General features: G+C 34.6%; 1 protein-coding gene across 2 annotated transcripts in view; it reads right to left on the bottom strand.

The window, feature by feature from the left end:
- The window catches only part of BMPR1B (bone morphogenetic protein receptor type 1B), a 465,626-nt gene that overhangs the window by 9,328 nt on the left and 441,389 nt on the right, over positions 1-14,909 (bottom strand). For both annotated transcript variants that reach the window (XM_074228071.1, XM_074228070.1), the window contains exons 9-12: positions 13,140-13,278; positions 9,979-10,171; positions 7,280-7,577; positions 1,731-1,906 (exon numbers count right to left, since the gene is read on the bottom strand). In XM_074228071.1, the coding sequence (XP_074084172.1) occupies positions 1,731-1,906; positions 7,280-7,577; positions 9,979-10,171; positions 13,140-13,278 (806 nt within the window). The remainder of the gene's footprint in view (positions 1-1,730; positions 1,907-7,279; positions 7,578-9,978; positions 10,172-13,139; positions 13,279-14,909) is intronic.

Raw genomic sequence — 14,909 nt, 5'->3', positions numbered from 1 at the left:
GACTCTACCTCTCTCTCCCCTGAAGCCCTAAAATGAGAGCACACTCCCTTGCTATTGCTTCTGCCTCTGTCATGTCCATTCTTTTCAGCTTTAGCTGGAAGACTATTTGAAATGGCTGTATCTCCATGACTTTTAAGAGGTCAGAATCTCAAGTGCCAGAAGTCTGAAAGCTAAAGGCCATGTTTCTGCAATTATGGCATAATGGCCCAAGTAATCTGTTTGAAGCGATATAGAATGAAAGGCAGCCAAAGGGAAGCTAAAGTAATTAATCCATTGGTTATAGCAAATTTAGAAGTGAATTTTGGAGACAAATTGTCATGTAGAAATTACTTTAAGTTTGAAACCACTCTCCCAAAGAACTGACATGATCAAAGTTAACATGCTCCTGACTACTGGGGTGTTGTAAAGCCCGTGGTACTGATTCTGTTTCAACTGAGATCTACAAGGTAAAGGATTCAAAATTTTCCAGATTATATGGTATGAAGAGGTTATCCTCCAGGAATTCAAGGATGCCTCCATTACCCATCTTTATAAAGGTAAGGTAAGGTAAAGGGAATAGATTGTCCTAGGACAATCACAAGGGTATTTCTCGTTTAGTCATTTATGTAAGATTCTTGACAGAGTCCTTCTCAATAAACTGATCCTTCACCTGTTAGATGGTCATCTCCCTGAGAATCAGTGTGGCTTCAGAAAGGATCAAGGAACAGTTGATATGGTGTTTGCTGCCAGGCAACTCTGCCAGCAACATAACAGAGGTCTGTCTGTGTACACTTGTAGCTCTGATCAACACTTTTGATTCCATCAGTCATGAGGGTTTATGGAAAATTATGTTAAAATTTGGTTGTCCAGAGAAGTTCATCAGTATTGTATGGCAATTTCATGATGGTGTGTATTAGTATCCCAGATTTCGCACATCCCTTCCAACGTTGATCACTGTCCTTTCTGGATCTGAGAGGTCTGAGAGGTGTATGGTGGTATCTCAGAGAAGCTTTAATTTGCATTTGTATAAAAATGAATGATTTACAATTTTTCATATGACTATGGATCGCTTTGATTTCCTCAACTGTAAATTACTTTTGCATATCCTTTGACCATTTGTCAGTTGGGTAATGGCTCTTTTTTGTGAAAGTTTGACAAAGTTCTTGATGTATTTTAGAAATGAGCCCTTTGTCAGAAATCCTAGTTGTAAAGATTGTTTCCCAATTTACTACATTTCTTTTGATCTTGATTACAGTGATTTTGTCTGTGCAAAAGCTTTTTAATTTAATGTAATCAAAATTATCTTGTTTGTTTTTAATGTTCTCCATCTCCTCCTTGGTCATAAACTGCCCCCCCCCAAAAGAGGGTCATTTTTTTAATGGAATCAACAGACTAATGAATGGATTGGAAACTTTCCTGCAAGCAGACAAGATATCCTAGATTCAAGAACTACCTCTATAGCATCCTCGCGCTGTGAGACAATGAAAAAGCCTCGTGTCCCCTCTGCACTCGATGCAGTGCTTTCTATAAGATTATAAATACTAGAGCAGTTATTGACCCATACTGGGAGAGATCATTTCCTTCCCTATACGAAATAAATGAATGGTCTAGGAACCATATAATTTATAGAAGTCTCAAAGCATAAGCTTCTGTCTGATAGAAGATCAGGAGGTATGGATGGAAATAAATTCAGTTTTAAATTTTTGAGGATCATATCTTTGTGGAATGCCAATGCCAATGTGGTTACTTACCACCAGACACACAACTCCGGGCAATTTCCCACAGAACAAGGCCAAAGCTATACATATCTGCCATGATATAGGACTGGAAGTGGCTCCGATTCAGACTCTCATCTAGCACCTCAGGTGGCATATAACGTTTGGTGCCAACTCGAGTGTTGGGTGGGATGTCCACTTCATTGGTGTCACTGAGGGGAAAGCACAACACTGACATCAAAATCAATTTAGAGTTAGATCAAGGTCAAAAATCCTGAAATAAAATAACCTGCAGAGGAAACACTGCTTTGAAAAGTTTACTTGGCTGAGCCTATATGCAATATTTAAATTCAGGCAAGAGTGAAGATAAAATTCAACAGGAATGCAACTAGTAACATTTGGGATTTCATTAGCATTAAACTAATGCAGTCGGTAACTATCAAATATTCATTAAATGTTTAAAAACAGCTCTTCTCAGATTCACAATTTAGCAGATTTGCTATTATAAGAGGCCTGAAGAAGTAAAAAAATATCTACTTCTTCAAAATACTCAAGAGAGGCATGAATGAGAACAAGGCCCAGATTTCATTCCAGTCCTAGAATTTGACAGTGGAAGGCTTTATGGTTTTCATCTGGTTCTATCTTGGTTTTCCTTCTTTCCTTCCTTCCTTCCTTTCTTCCTGTCATGGAAAAAGGAAAAACAATAACTTGAGCTCCTAGTTTAAGCAGAAATGAGCTTAACGTATAGGTTTCTTGACTGCATTCCATTTACATAATACAATTTACTCTCTGTTACATGTTTTTCCTAAGTATTCCTTCCAGAAATTGCTAAAAAAATTGTGCTGATTATTATTATTCTTTTAATCCTGGACCTGTGATTGTTTCAAAATGGAGAAATTCTTAGGAAGAAACTTTATATCCTTGTAGTTCAGAAACTATAAACCATTGGCCCACGGTCACAGTATATTAAGAATTTTAAGACCAAACTTGAAATTAGGTCTATTTGACTGCTTTCTAGCTCTCTCCTACAAGATATACCGACTCTCTTGCACAAAACTAATACAGCTATTTCACAGGTAATGATTTCATTTTGTTTAATTAAAGGCAATGGGGGTAAGTGACTTGCCCAAGGCCACACAGCTAAATAATTATTAAGTGTCTGAGGTCACATTTGAACTCAGGTCCTCCTGACTCTGGGGCAGTGCTCTATCCACTCCAACACCTAGCTGCCCCAATGATTTCATTTCAATCAATATGACCTTGATTTTCTAAACAGGGAAGCTGGACTTCATTCAAGAAACTTGTTTGAATTATAGTTAAGACTACTAATTTTGTGACCACAGGCTTAGAGTTTGTGAAACCAATTTTCCTCATCTACAGAATGGATCAAATACCTCTATCTTATCAAACTGCTGTAAGATAATCATTTGGAAAATCTTAAGGAAGAATTACTATTTCTCAGTATTTATGACTATAAGTATTTATAACAATAGCTCCATGGCAGATCACTGTGCTTAGGGTTGGAGTTAATACAAGGTTGTCCTCTCATTACCTTACAAGGAGCAACACATACTTACTTCAAAGATTTGTGATTGCATCATTGTAAATTCTCCCTCCATTGACAGAGGCCACAACCTTCCCTATTTTTAGGAGACTTATTAGCTTGTTTTTTTTTCATCCAAAATCCATCATTTGCTGGTCACCCCTTTTTTTTGTTCCTTTCCAAACTTTGCAAAAAAAAAACAAAAACTGACAGTATCTGTCACAGTACCTTCCACAAGAAACTGGTCCAATCTGGCCTTCTCAAGTCCTTAGAGCTGCCAAAGATTGAACTCCACAAACATGGGTTCCCAATCATCCCTATTCCTTAGTGTAGGCTCAAAAATGAATACATGCAATTTAAAAATTGATATTATATAAGCCCAGGAGAAATGTAAAAAGTGCTTTGCAAGCATTTCCATAGGAAATGGGCAGGTTTTTCATTGAGGCATTTTATTTAAAGGATGCACTGAATTTCAATGAACAATGACAAAGAGTAATACTCCTTCCAGGCATAAAACTTGGAGCAAAAGACCTTGAGGGAGGAAAGCCAGGAGGAAGAGGGTATGTATTCCTTTTCACTGAATATAGAGTATTTGGTGGGGAGAAGTATGACATAAATCTGATATCACATTAAAAAGTTTCAACTTTACCCAATAGACTTGAAGGACTTTAAACTGAGGGATGAAAACACATCTTTGGATGAGGGAGGTTTCATTTGTTGGCTTTGTGCATAATGGGATTGGAAGTGGAGTGAAGAGTAGAGGTGAAAAAATAAAAAAGGAATAAATCATAAAAATATAGATTTAAAAAGATATAGACTTGACCTCATTAATTTAATCTATGAGCTTTTGAAATTAAGTACATGAATCTGTAATTTTTTAAATGCAACAAATTTTAAATTGAATTTTTCTATCTTTCAATAATATCTAAGTCCTGAACTATTTATATCTATTCATAATTTTAAAATCTTATTTTATTCCTAAAACATCATACAAATTTGTTTCCCACCAAAAATTCCTAAATTTCCAATGAGTTTTCCCATCTCAGAAGCAGACTGGTATCACTACAAATAAACAAGGAAGAAATTAAGGAGGTGAAGCCATATAATTTAACCCTTCAAATCCAGACTGGATTATTATTTGAAATAGAGAGCTTTGAAGATCCCTTACAACACTCAAAATTTTAACTTGAATCATCAAATTTATTTTTGACAATAGCAGACTAGAGTTGTTTCAAAATTAATATTTCACAATATGCCTCCCTAACATTTCCCTCATTGGAGGTCTTTGAAATAAAAGTTGGGTTTCCATTTGTCCATTTTTCAGGAGTAGACTGAGTTGGATGACTTCTGAAAGCTCCTTTAAACTCTGAGATACAATGATTTCTTGCTTCATTTTTTATTCCATAAACATTCAATTGCACTTTTATGAATTTACTAGTAAATACTCAATAAGTATTTGATGAATATTAGATTTTTATATCCAAGAAATTTATAGTAATTAAAGTAATTACTATTATAATACATTTCTCTAATCCTTTAAGATCTGTAAGGCACTTTTCTCCCAATAACGCTGTGTTTAGGTCATAGAATCATTATTATCTCTCTTTTAGAGATGAGGAAACTGAGTTTTTGACATTAACTGACCTGTCAATGTTTAAAGCACTATTATCTAGAGGGTAGTATTTAAGCTAAATCTCTAGACTCCAAGGTCAGAATGTAATACCTTTGAATCTGTCATGAAAATCCTTCATAATGAAATGTCTTAACTATATTTAAGAGACTAGAATTTTGCAAAGCAAGTTAATTGCACATCCCATATAATTGCTCACAAAATAATAACTAGAGAAGTTATATTATATATTATTCATATAAAATTGTTGCAAAGTATCATATTCCTTATAAGTAATTTTGAAAAGTGATATTTCATCATTTCTTTTGTCACAATTCTTTTCTTCTTTTGGAGTTTAGCTCACCTCTTTGAAGGTGATATTCCCAGCTCAAACATTATTTCCTTCTTCAAACTTTCCTGGGACATTTTGACCCCTTACTCTAGTATATTACAACTACTACCATTCCTCCACAAGGAGGTTGACCCCCTTGAGAGGAAAGACTTTTCCATTTAATCTTCCAAATGGTAGCAAAGGTCTAACACAATATTTTACACATAGACATTTAACCAATGTCTAAATTTTAACATTTTCAATGTAGAGCTGGAGGACCTGGGTTGAAATCTTGGCTCTCTACTAATAGTGTGATCTTGGGTCGAATCATATCCCCTCCCTAGGCATTAGTCTCCTCAATATTGGACTATAATTCTTAAAAATTCCTTCTGGATCTAGTTCTATGATGCTATAAATTAAATTTGTTGTTAAATTTTGTCTCCTGCAATCCACAAATCATCTTCTTTTAAGCCATCTTAAGAAACTATGGTTTTCTCTCTTAACCAAGACCAGATTCTAATAATTTTGTGTATGCTTGTATTTGTGTATATATACACATACACACACACACACACACACACACATATATATATATATTGTGTATATATACATACATACACATAAAAACACACACACACACATATATGAACAGGGTAAAAATTCTGAATTATGACCAACTTACTATGTTAGTAATACAACAACTTTTGCTGAAACATAAAAATATATATTTTTGGAAGTTGAAACACTGAAGAAAAGTGACAGAAAACAGAAGAAATCAAAACAAGGTTTGTCACCAGTCAACAAGCCTGAAAACTATTTCCAAACTTTGAAATCCAAAACATTGTAGATGTTTTACAATTGAAAGAGATAGCAGAGATCATTTAGAATAAATCCATCATCTCATAGATGAGAAAAGTAAAGTCCAATGATTATACAACTAATCAATAGCAGGAATATGTATGTGGTGTGGATATCCATACACAAAGCTAGGTATAAAACATGTGTATATGTTAATATGACTATTCAAACATATATGTCTCTCTTTGTATTTGTATATATGTATATAGAAAACTCTAAAGAACAATTAGACTTGTCCTTCAATGTGGTTTACTCTACAAAAGGGAATGTTCTATAAATAGCAAGGTTTGAATCAGTTAATTGGAATATTTCTTTGCCACCCTTTAGTCCTAGGGTACTGAGCTATGTGATGACTGTAAGATGATTCCATAGTGCCCCATAAAATAACATTGGAAACTTTTGGAAGTCACTTAAAAAACATCTACTTCATAGATCTAAGTAAGTTTAAATCTAAAAATATAAGACAAATTCGACTTCCTGAGTTATTTTAAAATCTAAAAAGAAGGCACCTCTAACTTTCTGATTTAAAGAAACTTCCTTGGAAATTACATTTCACATCTAACTAAAGTCCTTGATATGAAGATTTACCCTATTTTCTCTTTATTTTCATTATGTTTAAGAGACCTTTGTCTCAGTCATCTCAGTCAACCCCAACTTACTGAGCTTGTTCCAGATTTTGTTTTCCAGTTTTTGGCCACTGTCTTAATTTTCACACTTTCCATGCTAGACTCCAGAAAAGATTCCCGAAGCATATGTAGAGGATAAAGAGGAGGAGGAGGAAAAGGAGGAAGATATAAGAGGGGAGGGGGGAAGGAGGAGGAAGAGGAGATGTTGTTTACAAAGTCAAGTATGCTCTTTACACCCGATACCCAAGTTTTGGTCAATGATGAAAAGCACAAAGATATCACTGACACAAAAAACATTTTTTAGTTACAAAGAAAGCTATTTTAAATTAAAGATGGAAGCTTCAAAAACTTGTCATTACTTCCTGAAGTTCTGAAAAAAAAGAGTGTCAAATTATGCCATATGTAAAAAGCAAGGTAGGATATATGGAAATGAAGACCAAATGTATAAGGAGCAATAGAACAAGGTTCTAATCCAAATTCTTACATAGACTCACTATGAGATCTTTGACTAACCAAAATCTAAAGGGTTGGAGCAGATTATGTATCTCTAAGGTACCTTCCAAATACATCACTCTATTTATGACTCTAAAACTCTTGTCCAGCTGCTTAGATACTAACCTAATGAACTTAACTGCCAATCCCAGATCAGCTATACAGCATGCTCCATTTTTCTTCACCAGGATGTTCTTACTTTTCAGATCACGATGTGCAATTGCTGGTTTTCCTCGAGTACTAAAGATCTCTGTATGCAAGTGGCATAGGCCACTGACTGAAGAATAGGCCAACTTCAACATTGCTTTGGTATCTAACGTAGTGGACTTCAGATAATCATACAAGGACCCATTCTCATGGTAGTCTGTGATTAGGAATAGTTGTGTATAGGACCCTGTTCCTTTGATATCTGCAGCAATAAATCCTAAAAAAATGAAGAAAAAAGAAACACAATGTTGAGAGATTAGTTCTTTCTCAATACTTTCAGTAATATAATGCACATTGTTTGAGATTAGTAGGACCCATGTATTACTTTTGTTTCACATCTGTTTCACATCTATTTCTTGTGGTTTATTAAAACTTTAATACTATTAATTTAAGAAAAACCAAATAAAAGAAGAGAAGGAATAAATAAAATATAGTATGTTATATTTTATTGGCAATTAATTGGCAAATTATTCCAAAGGTGTGCCAATTTGTTTAGGTTATCATAATTACTATAATTCAGAAGAGCGAATATGGTTTAATCAATAACAGTTCATTTAAATCTAATCTTATAGATAAGAGGAAACTATAAGATATAATCTGATTCCACTCTAGCAATTATGATATTCTTGGAGAAGACATAGAAAGATGGGTGCAGAATAATAATATAACTGGAAGGATAAAGGAACTGCTTCAATGAGTGATTCCTTATTTAGTTATTAATGATTTACTGTCAACATGTAAGGTCTTCAGTAGAGTGTTCCAGGAACCTATTCTTGGATCTCTTTTGTTTAACATTTTTATCAATGACAAGAGATAAAAAGTGTAGATGACATTCATAGTACCTTAGTAGAAAGCACAATCCTGGTAAACATAGTTAACACTGATTGACAGGATTCACAAAGGTTTTGAGAGGCTGGAAGATTGAATCAAATCTAAAACTACAAAATTTAATAGAGATCATCTTTAGTTCATGGCTCAACAACAGTAAACTGAAAAATTATGTAAGACTCTTAGTGGACTGTACATTCAATTAAAATCAGCTGGATGACATGACAGCCAAGAAATAATTTGATCTTAAACTACTTTTAGAAATACAGCATTTGCTAGAGTCTCATAGTACCCTAATCTGGTCATCAACATTTGATATGTTCAAATCAGATCATCATTTTTAAAGTTTGGTAAAAAACTAGAAAAAAATTCAGAGTGGGACAGCTGAAAAATTGAATGTTTTTAGAGGTCAATAAAAATGAAACCTGGTTGAAAAAACCAGGAATATTACTCCATTGAATATTTGGCAGGGTATTTAGGAGGAGGGTAGAGAGAGTATCATGTGAAAGAGAGATAAAACTTCTTCTTGGTCAAAGAATACAGAGCTAGAAAAAATGGAGAGGTTATAAAAATATATATTTCATTTGGAAGAGAAATTTCATAAGAATCAGAGCCACCCCAAATTGGAATTGGACTCCTTCTTATTAGTATTCTTTTAAGAAAGGGTTAGCTGATGGATGGGGATCTTTTTTTCCAGTTCTTTCTAACTCTGAAATTGTATGATCCTGTGAATAGAAGAAAACTTCACTAAATAAAGACCAGAAAATTAATCCATCTAACCAAACTAATCTGTTTATAAACACTTTTTTGAAAAATTTAAGCCAGATTAGTTTAGTCTAAGATGATTATGAAGAAAATGAATTCTTGATAAAAACTAACTATGTAGATAGAATTCATGAAGTGTTATGTAATCATTATGTACCAGAATTACTGATGTATCCTGAAGCTGGGCCCAGTATTTAATAGGAAGGCAGCAGGCTGAATCTCACTTGGAGAAAATACCTAGCAATTTCACTGGTTCAACACTATTCCCTACTTCAAAACTTGTCTTCTTAACATCAATATTCTTAACAGTGCTGTTATATGACCATGAATCACAAAATATCATTTCTCACAATCGTATAAGAATCAAAAATGTATAGGACAGAATGGGATAGGCCAACTTTGGTTCATGCAAGAGAAGTAGTATGTAAACCGCAAAGCTATTTGTTTCACAGAAAAAGGAAGTGATCTGGCTATGTATAGAGAAGAAGGGATAACAAATGTTCAGTCCAAGTGCCATAATGGGACCCTTGAAATATGAAAAGACTCAGAGTAAACTCTCAACACTTCCAGGAGACTTCTATGGATGAATGTAGACTGTAATATGATATGGCATGAATCCATACCAAAGAAGAAAATACCCATCTTAATGAGATCATTGATCCACTGAAAACACAGAAAAAGGCATTTTGCATAACTTTGCCTAATTTTTTAAAAAGGCACCTCTGTTAGAATAACTTGACATAAGATGGTTCCAAGATAAACTAAGTAGTATCATTGAGTTTTAATTTCTAGTCTTTGAAGCAATTCTTTTTCAAAGGATCCCTTTCCTTTCAGTCTAATATCTTCAAACACTGACCATTTATTCTGAGGACCCCTTGCACTGCAGGACTAATTGCTAGGCCAACACCGAGAAGATAAGTAAATAGTTCTATGTCGTTCATATATCGTAATAAACAAAATTTTCTAAAGAAAGTTTTCCAACTAGAAAACAAATGCAGAACATTGTTATACTGATTTTTACTCACCCAAAATATTTTCATGCCTCATCAAGACTGTCTGATATATTTCTGTCTCTCTGAACCAGCTGGCCTCCTCAGTGGTGAAGAATACTTTCACAGCTACCTTTTCACCACGCCACTTTCCCATCCAAACTTCCCCATAGCGACCTCTTCCAATCTGTTTGACCATCTGAATCTGCTTAGCAATAGTCCTTTGGACCTATTAAATCCCAAAACAACATTTGCTTAATCTCTCTTGAATAGAAGCAATGATTACATTTGCTAACATATATTTCAGCTGTAGCTATTCTTTAAATAGACAAAGCATTTCAGAATAACTAAATAATGTCTATATTATGAAATAGCTTTTTTCATTTACTGACATTTTATTGAGAAAAAAATTCAGGAATTAAAGGTTTACTCTGACCAGGAAAATGAAAAAAGCTTTTTATTAAAGATATTTCCTGTTGAGAATGAGCTATGTTTTGGGTATGGAAGTAATAAATGGAATTTATTTTGAAATTAGTTGAAAAAACAATCAACATGCATTTATTAAATTCCTACTAAGTACAGGACTAGGCTATGACTGTTCCTCCATCAGTCCTGTTAGACTAAAAAACTACTATATCTCACAGGATTTTGCATGAAGACTCCACCAACATTTTCTTATCATCACTAAAACCAACAGCTTCTTCCTTTATTATGTGCTTTAATAATCACTCTATTACTCAAGATGACTACTTATCCTAAACCCACCCCTTTTGTACCTGAATTTAGACAGAATTTAGAGCCTCAGATTCTTTGTGGAGCCTATAAAGACCACTGGATTTAGAGCTGGAAAGTCCCAGGGAAAATCTAACTCCTTCATTTTAAAGATCAATTAATCAATATGCCTTTTGAAAAAGTGCCGACTATGTGCCTGGCACTAGGAATAAAAAGATAAACATAAAATAATCTCTTGACTTCAAGTATCTCACATTTCTTTGAGGGATGCAACACATACATATGTGTGTATATAAAATCTATACCCAAAAGCATGCATATATATCTGTGTGTATGCCAAGAATCTGTGAGTTGAAAGGAACTTCAACAGTCAAAGAATCACCATTATAATATACCCAACAAATTGTTATCTGGCCTCGACTTCTAAGGAAAGGAAGCCTACCATCTCTTCTCTAAGAAAGCTTTTTTTTCTAAATATCAAGTCTAAACTTATCTGTGTTGATGTCTATTGCTCCTAGTTCTACCCTCTTGGGCCCAATAAAACATATCTTGAATCCCTATTTAAAATACTGGAAGACAGTTAACATGTTCCCCTTGAGTCTTCCTTCTCCAAGCTAAACATCCCTAATTCCTTCACAACCAATATGCATGCTAGACACTCTAGGTTCTTCACCAATCCTAACAGTACTTTTCAACCTCATTTGAGAATAAAACATGCAGAATTGAACCCAAATGACCCCCAAAATGTCAGAATGCACTGGGAACTAACTCTTCCTGGAAGTCACCTACCTATAAATGCAGCACAAGACCTCACCCCCCCCCACACACACACACACACACTTTTTTCCTCCATTTGACACTACGGAACACTCTTGAGCTCTCATTTCTGTGACACTTTTACAGAACTGTTTTTACTTGCTATCACTACTCTTTACCCCTGACTGGAAATGGAGGGAGACAAGCCTTCTAAAACCTCTACAACACTTAAGGAATGGACTCAAGCACATACATCTCTTTATTTCCCAATGGCTGAACTACTTTAAGATGGCTCTACCTTGCCAAGGCTAAGGGTCATCTCCCTTCCACTCATGCTTTTCAGCTTCCTTTTATATGTGATCTTCCCTCATTCAATTATAAACTCCTGGAGGACTATCTTTTTATGTGCTTATATATCCGACATCGTGCCTGATACTTAAGAGTATGAGAACATCTAACTAAAGTATACTCATGGCTTTCTCCCCAATTACTAGTCAAATAGATCCACCAAATTCCAGGTGCAGGGGCCATCTGTGAAAAACTTCTTAAGTTACAGTAGGCGATATTTATTTTTATAATAAAGATTTTAGCATCTCAGAGGTGACAGTAAATAATTGTAGGTGCTATAGACCTGAAAAGACTCAATGAATCAATAACTGTGTCAAGAGCCATCTAGCAAAAAAAAAAGATGACCTAACATTTGAACAAGAAAGTGAAAATGAATTATCCAAAATAAAAGCAAAATGCTTACTACACATTTACATTTAATAAGGCAGTATACAAAGAGGAGGTATTAAATAATATATAATTGGGTGGCCTTGGGGAAAGAAGACCCAAGTTCAAACCCTATCTTGGATGCAAGCTGGACAAGTGACCCTGGTCAAATCCCTTTACCACCCCAGTAGAACTGTTAATTGCAGATCAAGTGCTGACCTGCATCTAGGAATTCACAGATCTAATTTAAAAAAAAAATCAAGTAATGACCTGTATATTCTCAGTATGCTCTTATACCCAGAGAAGGTATGAGTGAAATCCAGTTAAGGTTATAAAATCCCGACCCCAATAATCACACGGGCAAAAGCCAAACAAATACAAGCTTACATGATTCTTAAAGATGAAGATGAAGACTTTTTACTTTTAAACTTGTTCTGCTTTTTGTCCCATGAGCCCTAAGAGTCTTTTCTGTGTTTCCATCATTAAAGGATGTGCCTTGGATTCCCCGACGTATGGTCTCCAAGGTTGGCACTGATGACCATCAGAAAACTAACCGTCTCCTAAATGGAAAAGTCATAGACTTTACCCTGAAATATGAGCCTTGAGACTGAAACAAAGCCTCTCTCCCCAATGTGATGCTTGGATAGGAGTTACATGTGATCCTTTGGCCTTAGGAAACAGGGCCAAGAAGCAAGTAATGGAATCCAGGGTGAATATGGTTCCATATGTAACACTTCCTAATCTGCTCATGATCAGAAAAGGCTAAAGTCTGGATTGTAATTCTACCCTTGCATTAAAAAACCAACAATCACATTAGCCTCTCTAAGTCAAGAGGTGATCGGTTAGGACTGTAACGGAGCTCCTCTGTCTACTGAACAGAAGAGGACTTTTTCCCCTAAGCAATGTCCTACGTGTTTCTCTAGTAAACAGACACCCCATGGTTCTTGCCATTCACAGAGGTTAGGGTTTAAACTCCAACACTGTTCTCCTCATACCAGCAGAGGGAGCGTGGATCCACTTCCAGAGTTCGGAGGTTGTTGAATTAACTCTCTCAAGGATTCCCCAGGAGGGTTAGAAGTTTCATCCTGTTCCAGCCCAATACTATACCGAGGTCGGACTTCTTGTCTCTTATACCTAAAGAGGTAGAAAGGAGGTAGAGTATAGGAAACTTGGATACAGTAAAACATGGCACAGAAAATTATTCACCAAGTTCACTTTGGCACTTAAATCATTGCCTCCAACTTTAATAAATGCACGGTTATAATGGGAATGATTTTATGTTGATTAAACAATCTCCATCATTTCCATTTTTCTTTTATCCTACAATTCAGAATCATACTTCACTATCTCCTCACTGAGTGACTTAGTGAATCATTACTAAAGAGAAATGATATCTTTCCTAACTTCACAACTCATTCCTTGCACTATTTTCTGTACCAGTGAAGTCTACGCTCTACCATCATATCAATTCACTTGTTATAGGCATTATTTTCAAATGGATGGTAACAGAAGAGATCATACAGAGGGAGAGAAATTGCAAGAGATCTTTAATCTATTTAGAAAGGAGCCAATTGAGCCATAGGGAAATGAAATGACTAGCCCAAAGTTACTCAATATTACAGGCACTGATTCTAAGTTGTCAAACTTTAAAGCTGGTTCTATTTCTGTAGTTACAAAGTACCTTCTTTCTCAAATGCCTGAATGACAATTACCTTTTACAATGCCCATGATGAGTGATGATGCAGTTTTCACTTGAAAATCTCTAATAAAGGGCAATCACTATCTTCCAAGGAAGCCTATTCAATTTGGGGCCAGTTTGAAAAGTAATAATTAGAAAGCTTTTCCTTATACCAAGTCTAAACTAGTCTCATTGTACATTCTGCTAAGATGTAACCAATGGGACCAGGTGGAAAAAAAGTATAATCTCTTTTCAGTAGTCAAGTCCTTTTAGACAGTTAAATGATCACTTAATTTTCTTTTTTTCCATAGACAAATGAAGAAACTTTTAAAAATGTTAAGATGGACAAAAGACATTAATTAAATCTGCAATTAAGTTTTTTAAAACATATTTTACCTCTAGTTTAATTTTCTCTTATTCCACAGCTTTTACCACAGATAATAAGTAGATGAATGAAGTGATTTGAATTATGAATTTTTTATCCTTTATAAACCTATTGTGACAGGTGTTTTTAATGATAATGTTAAGTTGAAGGCATGTAGTAGGAACAATAAAATTCTTTGTGAAATCATCAACTGATATATCCATTGAACGCTAATAAAAATATTTTGACCTTATAAGTTATATTTTAATAATCAGCGAAACATTTCAAAAAATCCTTCAAATATATATGGGGAAGAGAATAAGTTACAACTTTTTTTTTTACAATGATAAAAGTTAAGTTTACTGACTAAGCTATACTAACCAAAAGGCTTGCAGTAGTTTCATCCTTTTAAGTCAAATCTTCTTATGTGAAATAATACGTAAAAATAATTATGTAATTTCAGTATCTTCTGAAGTAGAAGTACTTATACATTCCATTTACCTCGTCAATGGGGTTCATGTTAATAAATGGAACTAGATTTTTTAAAAAGAAAAAATACTTAAAATGTTTTACATATGACCAGAAATGAAATAATATATATTTGGAATTTTTCTAGTAGTAAATGGGCAAAATAAAATCTTACCTCAACCAAACACCTAGACAAGAGTATTGATTTTAGAAAGCTACCTTCTACACAATAGGGCTCTACCTCCATATTGGAGA

Source organism: Macrotis lagotis, chromosome 3 (genome assembly GCF_037893015.1).
Source record: "Macrotis lagotis isolate mMagLag1 chromosome 3, bilby.v1.9.chrom.fasta, whole genome shotgun sequence".
Lineage (NCBI taxonomy): Eukaryota > Metazoa > Chordata > Mammalia > Peramelemorphia > Peramelidae > Macrotis > Macrotis lagotis.
This window is presented reverse-complemented; position numbering and strand designations above follow the sequence as displayed.